The sequence below is a fragment of the Cydia pomonella genome, unplaced genomic scaffold, assembly GCF_033807575.1.
Source record: "Cydia pomonella isolate Wapato2018A unplaced genomic scaffold, ilCydPomo1 PGA_scaffold_101, whole genome shotgun sequence".
In the NCBI taxonomy this organism is placed as follows: domain Eukaryota; kingdom Metazoa; phylum Arthropoda; class Insecta; order Lepidoptera; family Tortricidae; genus Cydia; species Cydia pomonella.
The window spans coordinates 36,945-59,201 of NW_026907746.1; the positions used below are offsets into that span (position 1 = coordinate 36,945).

General features: G+C 38.3%; 1 protein-coding gene and 1 long non-coding RNA gene across 2 annotated transcripts; one reads left to right on the forward strand and one right to left on the reverse strand.

Moving 5' to 3' along the window:
* Positions 1-12,553: 12,553 nt before the first annotated feature.
* LOC133533165 (uncharacterized) lies at positions 12,554-15,877 on the forward strand. Its single transcript, XR_009801819.1, has 2 exons — positions 12,554-12,855; positions 14,369-15,877. It is a non-coding gene; the product is annotated as an uncharacterized LOC133533165 (long non-coding RNA).
* An 813-nt stretch (positions 15,878-16,690) lies between these two features.
* On the reverse strand, positions 16,691-20,971 carry LOC133533164 (uncharacterized). The gene is made up of 2 exons (XM_061872126.1): positions 20,650-20,971; positions 16,691-17,194 (listed from the first exon to the last, which is right to left on the reverse strand). Exon 2 carries the CDS (start codon positions 17,169-17,171, stop codon positions 16,761-16,763), a length of 411 nt encoding a protein of 136 aa, XP_061728110.1. The 5' UTR covers positions 17,172-17,194; positions 20,650-20,971; the 3' UTR covers positions 16,691-16,760.
* Positions 20,972-22,257: the final 1,286 nt, after the last annotated feature.

A 22,257-nucleotide genomic window follows, 5' to 3' on the forward strand; every position in this document is an offset into this window, starting at 1 on the left:
TATCTAATACAAAGTTACCCTTGAGTTTCCCCTTGAATTGTATTTTATTCCAATTTTTTCTGTGCGTCCCAAAATTAATGTTTCTAGCTATTCTCCAATTTGTTTTCGGAAATATAGAGGTTTTTATATATAAATTTGTCTTTTCTGCTCCCGAAAGTTAAGTTAAAAATAAATGCTTTCAAAATTCACAACCATAAATTATATTTCAATATCCTTAACTTTCGGATAAAGAAGAGTAAAATAATAGTACATTACGATACAAGTGCGAAAAATAGTAAATTCGAAACGAGTGGCGATATAAAACACGACCTACTGTATAATCATCGGCTGTCCGAGCCTGATCCGGCGCGGCTCCGACACCTATCGTGATACTCGTAGTATCTTGCGAGCATGGTAGAGTAACCGCCTTTTTTCACTTTTTTAATTCGAAAGACCCCAGTGGTTTATTATTCACTTTCATGACATTATAAGTACATACCGTAACGGGGTACGTCTCGGTAACTTGCTGCTTACAGCGATACTTGAAGAGCGTCGACTATATAAGGCGTTATAGCTTTCTTTTTCACAATCCATAACTCCCCTAAAAATCAACAAACAATTTGTTTATCGCACAATTAATAGATACAATAGTACTCAGAGCTTCGATGACCGCAAGAGGTCTGGAAGACCACGCACCGTTCGGACACCAGCTCTAATAAAGGCAGTGAAAGCGAGAATTGCGAGAAACCCCCCCCCCCCCCCCCTCGTTGAGCTCTGGCAACCTTACTACTGAAATTACGGCGCGCAAGTGCAGGCAATATGAGACAATATTAGACAATATTTCCAACGCGCACGGTCCCTATAGAATCTCCATATACCAAAAAGTGTCCGACAAAAAACCATAAATAGGTGGCGCTACAATACCTATAATACTTGAAAACTTCACTCTGTCAATGATGCCTAGGTTCTTAGCTACTCTAGCGCTACGATGGAGAGATTTGGAACTATTAATTATAGCTGACATCCGGACACTTGCAACCGTTCTGCCTATGGAGATTTTATTCCTTGCCTCTACCTTCCATAACGTCTTTTCGTTATAAGATCGTGTCATTCAGGACGACGCGTGTTTTAACCAGCGATTGATAATAAACATAGATGTCGAACTAGCTCTGAAAAATGACCCCACACACATTGTGCCGAAGCGGGCGGGGCGTCAATTTTGTGCCGCGGAGCTATTTAGTTCGCAAATGGCGGCCCGTTGTGACAGTCATAGTAAGAAGTATTCAAATTATATCTTTAATGACAGAATTATGCCTTATTGTGTGGATAAATGATATGCTAGTCGTTCCAACAAACACTGGAAAAAATATGGGATTACTTTTCACGTATAGTTTAGCTAGGATCATATTAATTTGATTTCTCTTGATCACAACCGGCTTTATATGGGGATGATGTTATGCATTTTAAACAACCATTGATATTAAGAAACTTTCATTTTTAATTTGTTCAGGTTGTTATTTTAATAATTTAAATTTGTGATAGTAAATACGGAACCCTTATAGATTCGTCATGTCCGTCTGTCTGTCCGATTATTTATGTGTACTTTCTTACTAAGTCCCGGTATCTGGCTGCTATTTATAACTTTTCGTTAAGTTCGCGTTTTTTCATACAGCCTTACACACCTAGGCCTGTAAGGCAACCTTCTTTTGTTTTTAAACGTCAAATTATGGCATTCAACCAAAAAAAACCTATAAGCAAAATTCTGCCATTAAGTTTTTTTTTCTTTTTTTGTCTTTTTCGTGTTTTTTTTCTTTTTTGTGTTTGCTAAATATTGTTTCAGAGGTTCAAAGGGGAAGAAAAATTTCATTATTTTTGCGCTATGACGTACGGTTTAGGAGATACAGCCCCATAAAGTTTTTTATTCAGTCATGCAGAAATTTTGTTTTGAGTCATGGGCTGTATCTCCTAAACCGTGCGTCGTAGCGTAAAAATAATCAAATTTTCGTTCCCCCCTCTACAACCCGAAAGTAATAATAACAATCATCATCATCATCCTATTTTTTTTAATTATTTCATTGCAAGTTTGAGAAAGCACTATACAAATCTCGGCGAGAAACGGGGGGGGGGGGGGGGTGGCCGGCCGCATATCTACTTGGCCTGCAACCCTTCGTTTCCCGTCCTCTATAGTAATGTACAGTTCCTATGACGACGTGTTCAATACGAATTTCTGCATGTTTGCTCTGATCAAGATGAAAATCGATATCTGAGGATCCTAGAGGTCCTTTACAATGAATACTCGTACGAGGTCAAAATTAAACCAACACCCGCCATCTTGGATTTCTGCATTTTGGCTCTGATCGACATGAAAATCGATATCTAAGGATCCCAGCGACCCTTGAGGTCAACTTTGGCAAAAATGCCCGACATCTTAAATTTCTCCGTGTTGGCTTTTATATGATGAATGATGATCATGATAAGATCAAAAATGGCGATATTCAAGATATCGGGCGTTACATTCAAAATGGAGGGTGCTTTTACCAAATATGACTTCAGAATCATAATGAAGGGCCGCTCGGGTCCTCAGATATGGATTTTCACCTTGATCGGATGAAAAATTCTAAAATTCAACTCGCGGCATTTTTTTTTATTTTGATCTCAAATTCGTAAATAAAAGGCCTCTCGGATCCTCAGATATCGGTTTTCATCTTGATCAGAGTAAAATCCAAAATTCCAATTTACATTCATTTACATCTGACATATTTCTGTGCCACCTAACTAAACGTCGCAGGTGGATAAGATGAAAGACACAATGTATTAATTGGTACGAAGGCTTAATTGCCTTTAAACACGTGCAATAAACGAACAAAATATAAGCCTTTAAAATAAAATTATCATACAAAAATATAGCATTTAAAACTAGTCTCCATATATTGCATGAAACCGTCTACCTAGAGCTGCGCTACAGCCAATCACAGCGCCTCATTTTATAATAGACCAATCGTAATGGCGGCACCACCATAGGCTGCGTGCTGTGCCTCGAGCAGGACTGCGCTCGAGGCGGCCGCTGCGAGGACGTCCGCTCTGAATTAACCGTGTACGGTTTTCTAGTGGCACTGTAGCTACATGGCCATTAATACCGAAGAAGCAGGCCACCATTTGTTTCAATGTACTTTTTGCAATCGAGTACCATACATATAAAAAAAAATAACCTTTTTATCCTTTTTTGAAGGCGGTTAAAAACAAAATGCGTAATTTCATTCGGCATAACTTTCAACTAGCATAACATTAATTTGGCATATCAATATTTGATTTAACACGGCTATTACACGGCTATATTAGGTATATTTGTATTAGGTAACGTTTATTTTCATAGCATACATAAAGAATTATGGTTACAACATGTAATAACAACTATTATATTTAGTGGTAGTCCGTTGACTTGTAACGGTAGAAAATAAAATGCATAATGTCTCGCCTGGTTTTATATAATTTGTACATATTTACAGTCACATCCTTAAGTACATGTACGTATTTGTCTAATCTTAACATGTCATGTTAATTTTACGTAATTAACTGTTTTCAGGTCACATATTTTACGATGTACACACATATTTGTCGTTTTCCCTTCCTATTGGTGACGTAAAGTAATAAGAACTAAATTAATTCACGTAATTTTGAAACACTATTATCTATAGGTACCGCACTTCCTACCCTAAACCTTAGGACCTAAGCTAATAGTCTCGTAGCTAATTTATTATATACTAGAATTATTTATAAACCTTATCAGTAATTATAAAAATACTATTTCTTCACCGAACACTCTTACTGAGAACCCGTACTTAATTAATGTTTTAAAATAGCCTCAGGGAAATAGAAGTCGAGCGTGACCTTTTCGTCCAGTCAGTTCGGAAGTTCATATTGCCAGCGGGTTTTGCTTTTCCGAGTTTCTTGCCGGTGCCGAGTGTAAGGATCATTATTTATAAATAGCATATATTTTGACTATTCTTACTTTTTCTTTATGACAAGCTTATAAGAGTATAAATTGACTCTTACTTGTCACTGGTTCCCGCCATTTTGGATTGTTATAAAAAGGCGGGTAAGCGGTGACAAGGAGCCAGTTCGAGTACAGACAAGTTATATTGAAGACGTCTTGGAATATTTATTGTAAATTGGTTGTTATTATATACTTTTTTGTAGACCTATGAATGAGAAACAACCTCACCATACATTGTGTTGTTATAGCTCAAACGGATTAGGCAGTGTTTTTGATTAAAGCTCCTAGCCAGCCTGATTTTTTCCGAAAACATCGTTATATTTCAAACAATTTACACAAAACCTTAACAAGTTATATACTTAAGCCTTCCTCAAGAATCACTCTATTGATAGATGAAAGTCGTATGAAAATCCGTTCAGTAGTTTTTAGTTTTGGAGTAGTTTTATAAGATGTAGTGAATTGACGTTTTCCCCTAGACTTGCGGACACTAGGTTGCGTGACAGTCGTGCACGCTCCCAATAGTGACAGGCGATAAAAATGGAACCATGCTGCCACCGCTCAGGAATTTGAAAGTGGCATGATAAAATTCTTGTGAAAGTTTCTAGAAATTTTGGTAATTTTTAGAATCTTCTGTAATAATTGCACATTGTTATTGGTAACCTTAAAAGATTCGTACTATGTTGGTGCAAAAATTTCTCAAATGGCATTCTGTCGATTTGATACATCGCATTTTGTATAATGAAAGTCGTTATCCTTGTAGTAAAATATTTCGCTGTGTACCTATATCATGGTCGCATTGTTATCACCTGCCATGTCATGCGTCACTTTTGCACTTACATATTTGTTAGAACGTGACAGGCATGGTGACAAAAGATAAAGAGCCGACCATCTTTGTATTGATTTGGATGAATAAATAAAAGGAGTAGACAGTTTTTAATGTGGAAGTAATTATTTTACTAACTTCATTTAAATTCCGTTACAAAGGACAATAGCCTAACTTGTTAATCCACTTTTTGCCAGTTCACGTGACTCTGTTAATTTACCCTTTACTCTTTAAGAACCTTTTTACACTTTGTTCAACCCCAACCGACTATTAATCCTATTTCTTATGTAATAAGGTTACTTTTTGAATGATATAACTAAAATAGATAGGAGTTTGTAAAGGTAATTTGGTAACTGTGCTTAGACAACAGCGTTCAAATCTCCACGTATCACAATGAGGTTTTTGTGTGCGTCCTTTTGTGGTGGGGACCCAAATTATTAACACGTCACGGGTTGATCGATTGTTGTGGGGTATCTTAGATTTTATAAATTACGTCATACGCGGAAAATAATGGAACGAGATACAATGTTTGAAACGGCAATGCATAAAATTCGGTTTTAAAATAAACACACACATGATGATGATGATTCGTATTCTAAAATTAAAAATCACAAAAAAAATTAAAAAATTGAACCTTAATCTGTTTTTTTTAAACACACACAGACACACACACACACACACACACATTAACTACAGTGTGGCAAAGAGAATTTAGTATAGAGGCGTATTGTCAAAGTAAATTTGGCAGTGACCTAAATTTCCTGCCATCTTTCGATATAGGACTAAAACTTTTAGAATGACATATGGCATTTTGACCCATGTTCTTTCACTTATATGTGTTAAATATCAAACGGTTTCGCCATCTACTCGAGTATAGGCCAAAGGTATATGGCCATCTATTCGAGCACAATTTTTTCTTGATTTTTCGAGGCACGTTTTTTTCTTAGACTTTATCTTATACGGAGTTATATATATTTTTGAGTGTATGAAAGTTAAAAAAAAAACTTTTTTGTTTTGATTGATTAATACCCATTTATGGGACAACTTTTACAACAGCGTATCAGGACCCCAGCTCAAGATTGAGGAGTTCGAGAACGACTTCAGCCCAACGACTGTCAGTAAGTATTAATTATACTTATGATACTAAGCACGAAACTTATAAGAAAAAGACGTGCACCCTAGTTTGACAGCCGAAACAGATGGCGCTGCACTGTGAAACTGAATCGTCAAACGTCAACTTCTGACTATTAGAGTTACCGCATAATGAAATGATAGGAGATTTATCTGAACTGACTCCGTTGCGAACATACTATATTGCGAATTTCCATGCTTTATCTAACAGGGAAAAAAGATGATAAGGCACCCAGCGCGAACAGCGAGGCAGAAATGAGGTAAATAATTATGTAGGAATTACAAACGTTGATTCTGGAAACATAAAATTTTTATCTGGAGATAGTATGTCTGATTCTCATCTCACGGAAATATATGTCGGTCAGTTCCTAATATTGTTTCTGGGCAACCAATATTCAATAAATTAAGGGTGTCTATTTTAACTTTTACTAAGTAAGGACTCCGGGAACTAAAGAAGAAATGCGAACCGATCGGGCGCCGCCGCCTTTACGCTTGCTTCCAAGACGACGCGCCATAATCATAGTCTAAGAGCTGGCAACTTAATTATGTTAATTGTTAAGTTAGTTTATTGGACCGATGGGCGTTTAACTGAGTATTTGTAACGAAATAAAATACAAATAGGTACAAAAATCAAATGTGTTTATTACAACATTATCTTTGAATTGTTTTACTTTTAAGTATTATTTAATTGATTTATCCCAAATTTAAAAGTTCGATTATTAAATCTCAGAGTTGAAAATATACAATCTTAATAAATAGTCCGCAGGGAAACACGAATATGGCAATTACCTACGTAAATGAATCTCTTGCAGTAATTGAAATATTTCACTTCGAGGATTTCCGTGTTAATAGTGCTTAAAATTGTGTGTAAATGCAATCCCTAATTTTTGAACGTACTCATTTATTTCCTGAGAAGGCACTCGGCGGCAAAATTTGTTCAACCTCTCGTGCTTCGAGGCCCTCACACGCTCAAAATTCCACTATTTGAACCACTCGCTACGCTCGTGGATCAATTTTGAAATCTTTCGCTGCCTAAACAACAACTTTGCCCCCTTGTATAATAAATAACTATTTAACCACACCTATGCGAGGAAACTACAATTTGTTTTAATTGCAACAATTTTTATTAAGTACATGTAATAAATATTAATTATATGTAATATTTATTATTCAAAATAATCGTTTAAGTATTATTAGTCTATCCAACAAGCTAATTAACGCGTGAACAACAAATCAAAATCTAATTACGTTAACTCTCTAGAGGATAAAATGCAACTTTACTCACTGTTTTTAAAGGGTAAAATCAGCCTGTACGAGCGAGTGTGGTGAAAAATATGTTTTGTTGTGTGAATGTCAAAATTGTTGAAAAGAAAGTACGATTCGCGAAAAGGTCACTAGCTCTTAGACTATATCAATCATCAACCTACTTGACGACGTAATTATAGGTACCTTCTTGTTTAACATTTTGTGATACATTGTTGTTGATATATGTGTGTACCTATAAGTTATTCATAAGGAATAATTTAGTAGGTGCTTAATAGACCTTACCCCCCAGGCTATTGAAAAATTCTTATAGGTATTTACCTAGTCTAAGCTTAGGAATGCATAATTCATTTTAATTTGGTCTAAAGCGCTTTAGTTTTATGCAAACAAAACAAATCAAAATGTTATCGAATTTGATTAATGAGTATTTATTTTATCTGCTTCCTTGTTCTTCCGGTTATTCAGACATCAGTAAACAGAACAATATCTTTTATACGGATTAGATCGAGATTTAGGTTTCAAATCCATTGTGTATTTTCAAATTTGCGCGAGCGCCACGACTATCGTGATCGTGCGAGCCGAGCGGCAGCCCGCTGCTATACGCCTGCCCGGGAGGCGCGCCGGCCAAATATACCAATTTTAGGGTAGTAGACAATGTCAAGGTTTATGGTACTAAGGTTTGATACAAAAATATCCCCAACCGTAAAAATTGCTTAATTTGCTCCAAAATTCGAATAATATATTTTTAATTTATTATATTGTGGTATATTGATATACATTATACCAATTTAAAGTAGACCAATATTACTCTCATGTTGTAACACTTAAATGAGGTTATGATATACTTTTAATGTATAAAAACTATGAAAACACAATTACCTAGTTAAGAGTAAAGTGCTGCCGCGCTCTCATAGAATAGACATATACGGGCGTCAATAGTCGCACGTTTATGTCTTTGGTACTACATTCTTGTTTACTGAGATACTAACCAATTTTCATTAATTATTTAGGTTTTATAGTAAAAGAAGTATTATTTGAGATGACTCGTAGAAAAAGTGTTGTATATTATAGTGATATCATCAAGCTTTTCAATCTTGTATCTTACTCGGGCAACTCGGCAAGCTTCTTTGCCTAAACATAGTACTTTCGGCTGAAAAACTCTCTAGTTGTTGTTCTTCTTCGCGTTGTCCCGGTATTTGCCACGGCTCATGGGAGCCTGGGGTCCGCTTGACAACTACTGAAAAGCTCTCTAGTATATCACGATTATTAGTACATAAAAGGTGCGAAAAATAGGAAATTCGAAACGAGTGGCGATAAATTAAAACAGTTGCGAATTACCTATTCGCACATGTATCGTACAACGTTTTACAGTACATATGGCCCTTTAAATGTTCGACACAGTAACGTAATATGCTAATTTTCGCACTAGTGCTATAAAATAGCACCATATGTACTGTAATAGTACATTAAGATACAAGTGCAAAAAATAGGAAATTCGAATTGCGAATAACCTATTCGCACATGTATCGTACGTTTTACTCTTTAAAATTCAACATAGTTACGTAATGTGCTAATTATTGAACTAGTGCGGTAAAGTAGCACCATGTGTAGGTACTGTAAAATACTATTTGCTTATAGTTTTCACATGATGTAAAATAAAGCGCCTGAAACAATTTAATAGCAAAATTTGTCTTCGGATGAGACATCATCGCACTTAAGTGGGCTACGCCCTTATGGAGTGGGACTCGCATCAGTAGCGAGATTCGCAGTAGTCTCCTAAGATCGGTCACCTTTCTCGTTTGTAGGGTTAGCAAAAATGTTAAAGTGCAATTTATAAAATAAAAAAAAACATAGATATATGTTTGAATACATAATTATGTTTGACATTGATAGTCACTTCCCGATAAAGTTGAATTCTACTTGAATATTTATGGAAGTAGCGCTTTAATTACATATAATACATGTGACGATTTTAAGAAAATATACGATATTGTCAGTTATTAATATGTTGGCAATGGCAAAAGCACCTTGTTAACAAGAAGCGTCGTTTTACTTAAAATTGCCACATATTAGTCCCCTTTTTCCTCAACCGCTTCCGAGCTACGACAAATGCTTGAAGAACTAAGCATCGCAAGCCCCTAGATTGGATTGAAGATGAATACGTCAAACACCAAGCTTATGACTAACAGCACACCACGTAGGATAGAGATAAATGGAGAACACATTGCATATGTTCATAAGTACATTTATTTGGGCCAATTAGTCTCCTTCGACGGATTGAAAACGCCTGGAGGAGCTATTGATCCATGAAACACTTTATGAAATGAAGTCTTCCGATGTCACTCAAACGGAAGCTCATGGCCATGTGCATACTCTCAGTTCTCACCTTCAGTGCACAGACTTTGTCTTTGACTAAAGCTCAGAAGTCCAAACTCGGGGTTTGCCAACGAGCCATAGAGTGTAGCATATTAGGTGTAAAATTGGTGGGTCGAGTCTGGAACACAATGCGCTCCAAGACCCAAATCGTTGATGTAGCTCGGAAGGTGGTTAAGCTAAAATGGGACTGGGCCGGTCACGTCTGCCGAATGCCGAACTAGTTCTGGGGCAAAATCACTATGGAGTACGAGCCCGAAAACTCGAATCGGGGATCTGGCAGACCCTTGTGGTATAAAACGTATAAATTGGCTACTTTACAGTTTTTTGTAAATAATGTCAATCGATCGTGATTTTCCTGAGGATCTGATGTCTATATAGGGCTCATGACTAGTCTATTAGTTAGTCGTAATTTGTATTTCTTTGCAGATCGGATACTCCACCGAACACTGTCTATGACCGTAATATGATAAGATTCATATACTAGCCGTGTCTTATCCAACCTCGACATTGGCAGAATCATCAACACCTTGATGGAGCCATAACACGAAAAATTGATTGATTGAATTAAGCAACACAAAAGTCAGAAATGAGGGTTAAAGTTTGACGCTCGCACTCAACGGTTGAATCGCCTCCAACAAAGTGATATTGTAATGTGACGTCACATTACATTAGTCTGTCCTAAATGTATGAAAAAAAATCAATAAAATTGCTATTTTGACCCTGAAATATTGCGTTTATGTATATAGTTGTCATACAATTTATTTTCAATAAAATATAAGGAATCAAATGGTACCATTTTCTTCTTTCTTCTCAATATGTCTTTATAAATTCCACTTTTTCTACAGTGGATGGCTCATTTTGTATCCATGTAGCTAAATTCTGTTATAATTATAATATTCAACATGTGTCAAGTACCCAATTAGAGAAAACTTTCAGAATTAGACTGCGGGGAATAACGTTCAGCGTCTAATTCAGAAGGCCTAGTTAAAATATTTTGTAATACTAAATTAATCAAAACAAAATAGTATATATTATAGTTAGTCGACTCTATCAGGAGCCGCAAGGCAGCGAGCTGCACTAGAAGTTATCTACCAAGATGTGTCATCACTTTCAATGATAGTGAGAAAGAATGGTAACCTTATTTCAAGTTTAAATAGGATCTGACATGAATTGTTAAAAACGTTGTAGTTCGTGTCATACGATGGATGTGCTTGTTCGGGACCGCGGATTTATCATGTTTTTGATTTTTAATTTGTTGTAAGTTTTAAAAAGGGAAAAGTCTTCGCTGAGGTCCCTCAAAAATAAAATTCCGCGTATATTTACGCTCTTCTAGCGCCCAAAAGTAGCTAGCAAGTTAGACAAGGAAAACATACATACACACGCTTGTTAACGCTTGGTTGCTAAGGACCGTTCATCCGGGATCGAACGCCTAGGTCGAGTTCTGTCTTGATTTTTAAAGAGGTTATTTTGTAAATACACGGTACCCTCGAGGAAACGGAAAGATTTTAACAGTATATTCCGGATCGTATTTAGAGGCAAAAATGTCATATAAACTTTTTTAATTCGCCTAGTTTCAGAGTTAATACCAATTTAAAAAAATATTATTCATTGTGTTTTAGTGCATAACGCCTTTTTGATGGCTATGTCGCCAGTCGCCACTTTGGGACCTAGTCTAGACTACCTTCTTGACAGATATCAAAGTCACAAGGTACCATTTGAATAGACTAATTTTTACGAAAAAAAAATGTACCAATTTATATTAATCCATAAATTTTCTAAGAACATGATCTTAATATGTTTAAAAACATACAAAAAGTAAAAAAAAAAAACAATTTTTTTTTGCGGAATTGACTTAAACTTGTACATGAAATTCTTCTTATGACCTCAGGAAGTACAATTATCCGAGTAAACCTGTCAAAAAACAGTTTAAGGCACAGTTAAGTATAAGTTACTCTATGGTTTATGAAAGGTGCTAGTGCTGCACTCTGGCGGCAGAACATTGTAACACTCCCTATTTACATTACTATAATATCAGTTTATTCTTGACAGACTACGTCGTTAGTTCCAATCAAATGTTAATTTTGATAGTGAGATTGTTTGATTTTCATCCAGTGCACCTGATAAAAGTCGTCTTTATAATATAAGGCATCTATCAAAACTGCATTTCTATAAATTTGAACGCCAATAACCCCTACTGAACCCACAATGTCATCAAGGACTATTCATAAAGCAATTTATTTATATTTATGTGACACATATCGTATGGTATACAAAATGGCGTTCAAATTGCGAATATCCAAGGACCGATTGCATAACGGTTTATATCTTTTTTTATTTGTTCTCAGCACAATGACATAGATGCCGATATTTATTATGATTGCATTTTAGCTTCGTGCGTACAGAAACTCGATCTCCGTCATATAAGCACAAAACAAAAATAAAAACATCGTAAAAAAGTCTTGAAATATTTTCCTTTCCTGAACGAAACTTGTTATACAAAAGGCCCCAATATTTAGTACACAAACAACACATAGTGTGCCAAACAGTCAACATGCATCGACATGCGTGCTTACCTTAGGACTGGAGCCGACATATACACGCCTGCCAGGCGACTTGTCACATATAAATATATGTGACAAGCCAAAATTTTAAAAGAAAATTTAAAAAGAAAGTAAATGTTTTCCCGCCAAACATTGTCTATATATAGTTTTAAAAAGTATATATGATTGGCCACCTCTTTGTTTCATATTTGTCTATTGCAAAACTTATCTAGTGACCTATTTAAAAGACATATTCATGCGATTTGCGTTATCGTAAAAGGATAAGTTCCTTTTGATTTTTTTGTATCTCGCTCTTTACTTAAAATTGAAGTGATGCTAACTTGCGATTTATTTATCAAAATATTTTTTTATTTAAACTAATGTTAGTTTATTAGTATTAAACTTAAATAATAAATGTTAATGAATTTTATTATATACTAATTAAGGTGCGTGATAAGATAAAATGTTCCCCAGGTATGATGGTCGAGTTTTGTCGTTCCGCGATAAACGTTATAAACGTGGCCATCATTGACCCTTCGACTAATTTCGAATGCATGTTGATGTTGCTCTGGTGTGTCAAATTAAAAGGAAAGCTGCAAGTAAGATGACGTGGTAGAGTAGTCGTTTCGTTGTCGGCCGTGTGATGTGTTGGTGTGCGCGAGTGTGACGGCTGTGTGTCGCAGCGGCCGACGACGCGGTGCCGCGCCGGCCGCGCTTCTCGCGCGCCGCCTCCACCGACAAGAACCAAGGTCAGTTGAGCAGCACGTGTCCCACTATTACTACCAATATGAGTTACACCGAGTGATATATTTTTATAGGAGACATCCTTACAATATTTTAAACCCGTGTGGGTTTTTATGCACTCGAACAATGCTACTTTTTGGGATAAACCGTCGTACGTACCGCGCCGCCGGATCGTACCTACCGCGATGAAATCATCCTACATTTACAGACAGCAAAGTCCGATGTAGTTTTTTTACAAAGTCCAAGAATCAACGTTTGTCATCATCACCAGCTTATTCGTTTATGTACATAAGAGGATGAAGGTCCTCTTGCTTTTCCAATGGGGATTGGGGACTTCAAACAGTAACATTATTTGCCCAAACATCCTCGATGTAACTCGTATTTGTGCTTTTGCTCGCCTTCGAGCACACCTGTCCGTCGTAATTGATCAGAGCACCGCATTCCACGCCCCACTTAGCAGAGATTGCAATCGGTTGCAGAAAAAGCAATAATGATTAGGTAAAGTTATGCAAATCGTTTAATCGATAATTAGTATCCGCTGTGCGTTTCTCGCGTGTTTTGCGCTTATTCCGGTTACCTGTATATGGGAATATAAAGTTTAACTGTTTTACGTGAAAGCAATCAATATTTATTCTGTACTCGTCGCCATTAACGGCTATATAATCGTGATCTCTGTTAACGTGGCTGCAGATGTTATCTGTTACATGTTACATGTGTTGTTATAAGATATCTATTACTATAAAAGATAATCATTATCCTAACTACTCTAATTATAGGAGTGGTGATCGTTCTCCGATTGAATAAGAATAACATTATGTATTATGTAAAATTATTCGTCTGTAACATATGTTTTTTCATGTCGCGCATTTCTGCATTTCATCCATGTTGACCAGTACCTTCATGTCGTATAAAAGCAGTAATACTAGTATGCAGAAGTCAGTCAATAACTTACGTATTTACTTGTGTTGCCTGTAAATGCACCCCGGCTGATAATGGATGGCGGAGCATTTTAGTGTTACCTTTGTAAACCTTTTGTTTTCGAGCTGCTGTTTCGGTTGCGCCAGTACTTTAACATTACTTTCCTACTACCTTGTTATTTTTAATAGAATGTACCTATACTAAACAACATGCGAATGAATTTCAATAACCTAACATCAATTATTGCATGTCCAGAGCATATTTACGTTGCACTCGTTTTCAGTGTTTCGTTTGAACAAAGCACAGACCGCAAAATCTGTATGAGGGATTGAGGTGCTTTCATGTAGTAAAGTTTTCAAAGAATGATTCAATGAAGCACTAGTGTTTACATTATTATAAGCATCAATAGAGGATTATGGAATTTGGATAAAGTATAATGCATATGATATGAGGTTTGCGTGAGAAGGTAGGTATGTCCAAATTTCACGACCTCTGGTCCTTTATAGTCGATATGTTACGGTGAAGTTTCAGGCTTTATATCGATCGACCGGCATCGTGTGTAAGAGGCGGTCGCGTTCTAAGCGGTGATTTGGTGCGCAGGGCCGGGCGGCGCCGGCGCCGGCGTGCGGCAGACGTACACGTACGAGACGCTGGTGCAGTACGCGGACTCGCCGCTCAGCAAGCTGCCGCCGGCCGGGCTGGCCGCCTTCCCGCCGGAGCTGGCGCGCAAGGTAACGCACTGCGCGCGCCTTCATATATCTAACGCGACTTCGATTAAGTCCCGTTTGTGTTAGTTAATAATGTCTAAAAATCGTGAAAGTTTAAATCAGTGTTTTCCCTTGATGTCCCATAGTCCTGGGACACCCTGTATAAATCCCTGCTTAACTTACCCCAACCTAATGTAGGTCGAGATCAATGTGCTCACTGCGCTTTCCTTTGTTTCTGGACCCTGCACTGCGACAAATATTATGTCACTACATTTCCTTTACTATGGCTCCAAACGGTCTCCGTAGCCCAGTTGGTAGTGACCCTGCCTACGAAGCTAGAGGTCCCAGGTTCGAATCCCGGTAAGGGCAATTATTTATTTGAGCGTTGATGGAATCTAAAATGGACTCGGCTATTGGGTGAAAGCGATGGACTTAGTATTTGTATTATTACATATATCGTTGTCAGAGGATCCACAACACAAGCCTTTTTGAGCTTAATATGGGCCTATATAATGTTGATTTGTGTAAGATTGTCCCATAATTACCCAACTGCGTCTGAGGAGGGTAATGTTTTGTGATTAATTTATTTTATTTATTTATGCCCTCCAATTTTGTGGTCAATAAAGGTAAAATGAACTTTAATGCGAGTAAAATAAAGGTTATATTTGTAATCAACGGAAACAAATGCTTTGAACAACAAATTTATTGCGTTTGTTTGTCTAAATCTTTTTTCTTGGCAGTAATACCCTGTTGCAGCGTAAGTAATGGCGAAAACGCAATTCGTTATATTAATTGCATATTTCGTTTTGTTTGTGTTTGTGTTCCAATTTTCATAATATATTGTCATTATCTGTCGAAGTTGTACCATTTAGCCGTTTCTCAATGGCGCTCTTTACATAAAGATGTTTTTTTTTTCATTCACAACTGATTATATTCTATCTTCCTCTGATGTTGTTTTCATAATATAAAAATCTTGTAAACTGATAAAATGGACGCTCGATATTGGTCTGGTCTGTCATTGCCTTTTAGTTCGTATAGCTACCGTTGGCGCTTGTTGCGTATGCAGCTGTAATGTTCAGCCAAGGTATGGTTGGACCGGACCGATACAGTGTTATGTTTACGATGCTTGATATATAAATAATCTTTACTTAATTTAGTCGTTATCTTTTATCTATTTTTCAATTTGTTCACTCTATATTATTTTATGTCTTTTTCCTTCTTGTCTGTTACCTTTCGTGATTTTTCTCACTTGATGGTCTCATCGGAAGATCAGCGCTGGAAGCCACCAGCAACATGCTGAGATGAGGCCATTTCGTGGCACTTTATACTTCCTTTGTTTTTGTTATATCATGTAATTTAATGTGTCTTGTTTGTGTCTACGAATAAAAAATATTCTATTCTATTCTATTCTATTATCTTTAAAAACATCGTAAGTATGTGACATTTGATATTATAGGAATTTATTTCGTATATGTCGTAGGTACGGAACCTTCTTTTTTGCGTAGATCCCACACACATTTGATAATTTATTTTTATGAAACTAGGTAATTACGTAGTACCTAGGGATTGAAGCTAATAATGAAGCTAAAATACATAAGAAGGCAAGATATATTTACAACATCTAGTAGGTATTAGGAGCAAGCAAGGAAAAACGGGCTATTAAATTGTCATTAGGTGTCATAATGTATGTAGCGATTAGAGCATACGTTTAGAATGTCCTCTGTTAGATAATAAAACTTGACGTAACTATATTTTTTACGGAACCCTAAAAACTTTTAATTGAAAGCCTAAAATCCCTGTTATAAAAACAAAAGTAAAGCCGAAGAGCACCCCCAGCTGCAGCACGCAGACCTTGCACTTGAGCCTTCTGCACAGCGGCTCCATGACGGACGCGGCGCCCTCCAGGCCCGGCAGGATGAACATGGGTGGGTTCTCTGTGTCGTGGATGGCTTCGTGACCCTGAAATATGTGTAGGGTTTAGTAGTTATTATTTTAGAGGGCCGTATCCGAAACGACCATTGCATCTCCGTCGGTCCGCATATATACGAGTACCACAGCCAGTAATAATTGTTTGACGTATTTTCTGAGGTACTGCTTGTCGGAGCTGTTATTGACGAACAGCTCAGCTGAGGGGTTGACTCTTCAAGAAAACTCCTGCTTCACGTTTACTTAGTTTAATTTCGTATTTTACAAGGATTTAGGTATGTATGATGCGGTAGTTGAGAGCCGTGTGTGGTTTGCGCGGTGAGTGGTCGCCGCGCTCGTGACGTCATACTCCGCAGTCCTCACCCCTCCAGAACTGGTTTGACCGCTGATGCGTTAACACCCTGCCCCCCTTGAAAGCTGCTGCTTTCAAGATCGTTCATGCAGGCGAGGGGGCACACTCGGTTGAGCGCTCTTCTGACCACGCCCTTCTGCGTGGTGAAATCTGCTACCCTGCAGACTCCGTCAGCTCCTGAATAGAGGTGTAGAGCTCTCCCGAGCCTCCATTTGAGTGGCGGGGTGTTCTCCTCCTTGAACACCACTAGGTCTCCAACCTTGAGTTCCTTCTGCCTCTGGCGCCACTTGGTACGTTGCTGCAACTCGGCCAAGTATTCGTTCCGCCATCGTTGCCAGAAATGCTGGCGCAGTTGCTCGATCCTCTGGTACCTATCAGGGTTTTTAAGACAAACGGGGGGTGACGGCAGTGAAGTCATGGGCCGCCCCACCAGAAAGTGCCCTGGAGTCAGAGGGGAAAGATCAGTAGGGTCTGACGAGAAAGGAGTAAGAGGTCTGGTGTTTAGGATCGACTCAATTTGAGAAAATAACGTGCTCAGCTCCTCAAACGTCAGACTAGCATTACCCATAATTCGCTTCAAGTGGAATTTGGCCGATTTAACGGCTGCTTCCCAAATTCCACCGAAAGTAGGAGAGTAGGGGGGAGAAAAAATGAATTTTATGTGTTCCTCATTGCCAAACTCATAAACTGAATTTTGAGCGGATCTTAGCATTCTGGCTAATTCGTTATTTGCCCCTACAAAGTTAGTGCCATTGTCGCAATAAATTGTATGCGGTCTACATCTTCGAGCCACAAAACGACGTAAGCTTAGGATGAAGGCATTAGTGCTAAGATCGCTGACTGCTTCCAGGTGAACGGCCTTAGTTGCAAAGCAGACAAAAATATTTAAGTAGCATTTTGTTATGCGGTTACCCTTTCCCTTTTTACTGGAAATCATGAAGGGCCCCGCAAAATCAAGGCCGCACACCTGGAAGGGGTAAAACGAGGTAACCCTATCCACAGGTAGATTGCCCATCAGTGGCTTCATAGCTTCACCTCGAAGTCGTACGCATGTTAAGCATTTATGAACGACACTACGCGCTAGAGACCGACCGCCAACTGGCCAGAATTCGTCGCGTATGGAGCTAAGGAGCAACTGAGGGCCAGCATGTAGTCGACGTAGGTGTTCGCTTTCCATCAAGAGCCGTGCAAAGTGATGCTTACCGTCCAATAGGACCGGGTGCTTTTTCTCGTAATTGCAATCGGCATTTTGTAAGTGACCACCTACTCTAATTACGCTGTCGCCATCAACAAAGACGGCTAACTGTAACAAATATGATTTAGTTTTAAGCTTCTTTCCCTGTAAAAGTGTAGATAATTCTGTAGCATAAGTTTGTTTTTGTGATAGTTTTACTAAGTAGGTTAATGCATTATTTATTTCTTCTAATTTCAAGGTTCCTTTTATTTTAGTTTTAGGGTTTTTACAGTTGTGAATAAAGCGAAAGATATATGCTACTATTCTTTTTAATTTATTCACCTTGGAATAATTTTCAAACACTATCAAGGGCGATTGCTCAATATTAATCATGGCAAATATTGAGCTGTCACTCTGCTTTTTCCTTTCAGGTAAATTGGTATCTATAGAACCTATATTCTGTGGCCAGCTACTCTCATCATGCAGTAAATAGGATGGGCCATGCCACCATAAACTCAGTTCCGGCAACTGACCAGGTTCGACTCCTCGGGAGGCCAAATCTGCAGGATTTAAGGCAGTTGGCACATGCCGCCAGGAATCTCTCGTAGTTAATTCATGTATATCATTAACACGATTCGATACAAAAGCCTTAAACAGTTTTGTTTTGTTTCGTATCCAGCCCAACGCCACGGAACTGTTAGTCCAAAAAACCTTGCGATCCACAGTACAGCGCAATGCACTAGTGACTTTGGCAGCTAGCCGCGCACCTAATAGCGCTCCCGATAATTCAAGTTTCGGAATAGTCAATATTGATCTAATTGAGGCTACGCGCGTTTTGGCACATAAAAGATTAACAGCCACATTGCCAGCGCCATCTGTCGACCGCAAGTAGACACACGCTGCATAAGCTGTTTGAGAAGCATCCACAAAACAATGCATCTGAATTGAAGTGGGACTGGAACACAAAACGTGTCGAGGTACCCTTAGGTTTGCCAGAACATGCACGTTTGACAAAAATTTAAGCCAAATTTTTTTTACGTCTATTGGTACTTGATCTTCCCAAGATAATTTAAGAATCCATAGCTTTTGAAGCAATATTTTTAGCTTTATTGTGCATGCACTGAGCAAGCCCAGTGGGTCAAATATTTTGCATGTATTGGACAAAATTACCCGCATTGTTATGGCACAGCTATTTTTGTCCAATTTCACTGAAAATTGTAAGGTATCATGATCAGGAAACCAAATTAAGCCCAATACGCTGGCTTGTTTATTTAAGTCTAATGACCGAGTTGAAGTACAGTCATCTTCGAAAATTTGTGGACAATTTGTTCTAAATTTGTGAATAGGGAAGCAAGCTGAGGCAAGCTTTTCTTTAACTAACTCGTAAATGTGCCTCAGGTTGCTTTCACTTTCAGCGCCACTAAGGAAATCATCGTAATAAAAATCATGTTTTATTATTTCGGACACTATTTTGTCGGGACATTCATTTGCCAACTGTACAAGACACCTAGCGCTTAAGAAAGGCGCTGAGCTGGTCCCATACGTCACCGTATTTAGCCTAAGTACATCAAGCGGTTTGGTTTTATCGTCCCTCCAAAGGATTAATTGCAGATGGCGCTGCGATTCGTCCAAGAAAATCTGCCGGTACATTTTTTGTATGTCCCCCGGACAAAACATATTTATGTTGTCGAAACCTGATAAGAATGTCAAATAATTCATCCTGTATAACGGGTCCTATATATTGAATGTCATTAAGTGACTTTTGTGAGCTAGATTTAGCACTACAGTCAAAAACTACCCTCAATTTTGTAGTTTCGCTGTCACGAATAATTGCGTGGTGGGGAGCGTAATAACCGAAGTCAGGTTTATCAATTTTACTCAAGTGACCCAGTTCTTCGTACTCCTTGATAAAGTCGCAATATTGTTTTTTAAGAACTGGATTTTTATTTAATCTAGTTTCTAAGTTTAAGAATCGTTTTTTAGCCATATTAAAACTATCGCCAAGTGCGGTTTCCGGATTTTCACGTAACGGCATTTTAACTAAGAATCGACCGTTATCTAAACGGCGCGTGTTATCTAAAAAGTGTTGTTCGCAAATATTATCGCTCTCGCTTTTAGTGACGTTCGGTAATGAAATTTCTTCAAGCTCCCAAAACCGTGTGAGATCTTGTGAGATTTGTTTCGTAAAGCAACAACGCACAATCTCGTCCTCATCCGAATCAACGTCACTTACGGGCCCCGCGACCAACCAGCCTAGTTTTGAAGATTGAAGAACCGGCTTATTTGGTCCGAGTTCGATTTTATCTGACGTCGTGATACTAAAGAAAAATTCAGCACTTAGTAGCAGATCCACTTCAGAAGGACGATAAAAACCAGGATCCGCCAGCTGTATATCCGCAGGTATGTTTAATTTTGAGGTATCTACATAATTGTTAGGTAGGCTATCTATAAGATGCTCCACGACGAAACAACGAATATTAACTTCATAAGGACTCGTTAACGAACTTACAGTGAGCTCACATCGATCTGAGACATTAAATGATAATTTATTTAAGCCGTACACGCAAGCCGGTTTTTTGTTATTGTTAGAGAATCCTAACTTATTTTTCATGCGTTCAGTTAAGAAACATCTCTGCGAACCAGGATCTAACATAGCTCGAACAATGTGAGATTTGTTATTTTTAACGTTCGTTATTTTAACTAAAGCTGTGCATAACAATACCTCCCGATCCGCTATCGCGTTCGCGGCGCACGCGCTGGCCGCGCTAATGACGGGCGCCGGGCCAGCTGTTTTATTATTAGCCTGTAAGGATAATGATTGATTATAATTATGTAATAATGTGTTATGTTTTTCCTTACAGACCTGACACGAACCGAGGCGGCATTGTTCGACGTTATGACCACGCCTCAAGCAGTTCAAGCAAAGATGTAACTTCAAGGCTTCGCTTGACCTACTTTCGACGTTCATGTCCTTGAACTTGACACACTCCGAGATCCTATGCGCGCCGTGGCACACCGGACACGTTGGCGGCGGCGGCGCCTTACTAGAGTTTTTTGTTGTTTGCGGGATGCAGTTGCAGCAGCGACAAACGCCTTAGTAGCCTTAGGCTGTAGGTATTTATTTTCGGCTGGTTTATCGCTCCTGCAAGCTACCATTGTTTCAAGTACATCGGCCCGAGTGCGCAAGAATTTCAAGAACTCGGATAATGCAGGCAAGTCTGTTAAGTTAGCCTTATATTCTTCCCACTTTCTTGACGTAGTGGGATCGAGTTTACTTGCGACTAAGTAGATGATTACGTCATCCCATGAATCAGTCGGGCGGCCTAAAGATTTAAGGGCGCTTAGGTTTTTTGTAATGTGATCAATAAGAAATCGAATTGACCGATGAGATTCTCGAGTCTGCGGATCTATGTTAAATAATGCCTTCATGTGATTATTTATAAGCAGATTTTTATTATCAAATCGTTCGCACAGTAATTTCCATGCCGTTTTGTAGTTTTTAGCTGTAAATTCAAGTGATTTTATTACGACACTGGCACTGCCCTCTAACGAGGAGCGTAAATAATGATATTTATTTATGTCAGGAATGGACTCGTTCACATGGATCATGGCGTCGAAGGTGTCGCGAAACTCCAACCATTTTAAGTAGTTTCCGTCAAAAGACGGGAGAGAAATGGTCGGTAAACGAATTTTACTAACAGGGCCCGTCTCGAAAGTCGATTGGGCTGTTCGTGCACCCTCGGAACCACGGTCATCATTGTTTGTATGAGAGTCAATTATCTCTTGCGTGGCTGAGATGAGAGAAATGAACTGCGTTTCCATGGCGTCCCTTTCTTCCATCTGATCATCTAACTCATCACTTTTCATTTCAATTTGTGTTTGAATCGAGTCAAATTCCGAAAATAAAGTTTGTAATCTAGCCAATCGAAGACTTAATTCTTTAATTTGTAATGAAGTTATGTTTGAACGATCCATTTTTTGTATATTAGAAAGATAATCCTTATATTTTGTTACACGACCCTTATAGGTGCCTCTTTGACGTATTAATTCTTTTAAAGTTTCCTCTGACATTTTAAGTTATTTATCTAAACTAAAAACACTAATTTAATCAAGGGCAAATAAATAATTAGATAGAATAACTTGTGCACTCAAACCCAATTAAAAGTCTTGACAACTGGTCCACCGGCACGTTGATTTGCAGCGAAGAAGGTAACGTGACGTGCACGTCAAGCTATGACGCGCCGCGTACGCCGTGCACGACAACACTCACAGCTTGGCACAGGAATGAGCGCAGAACTCTCGTAATCACTGGAATGCACGGTTAGGACCG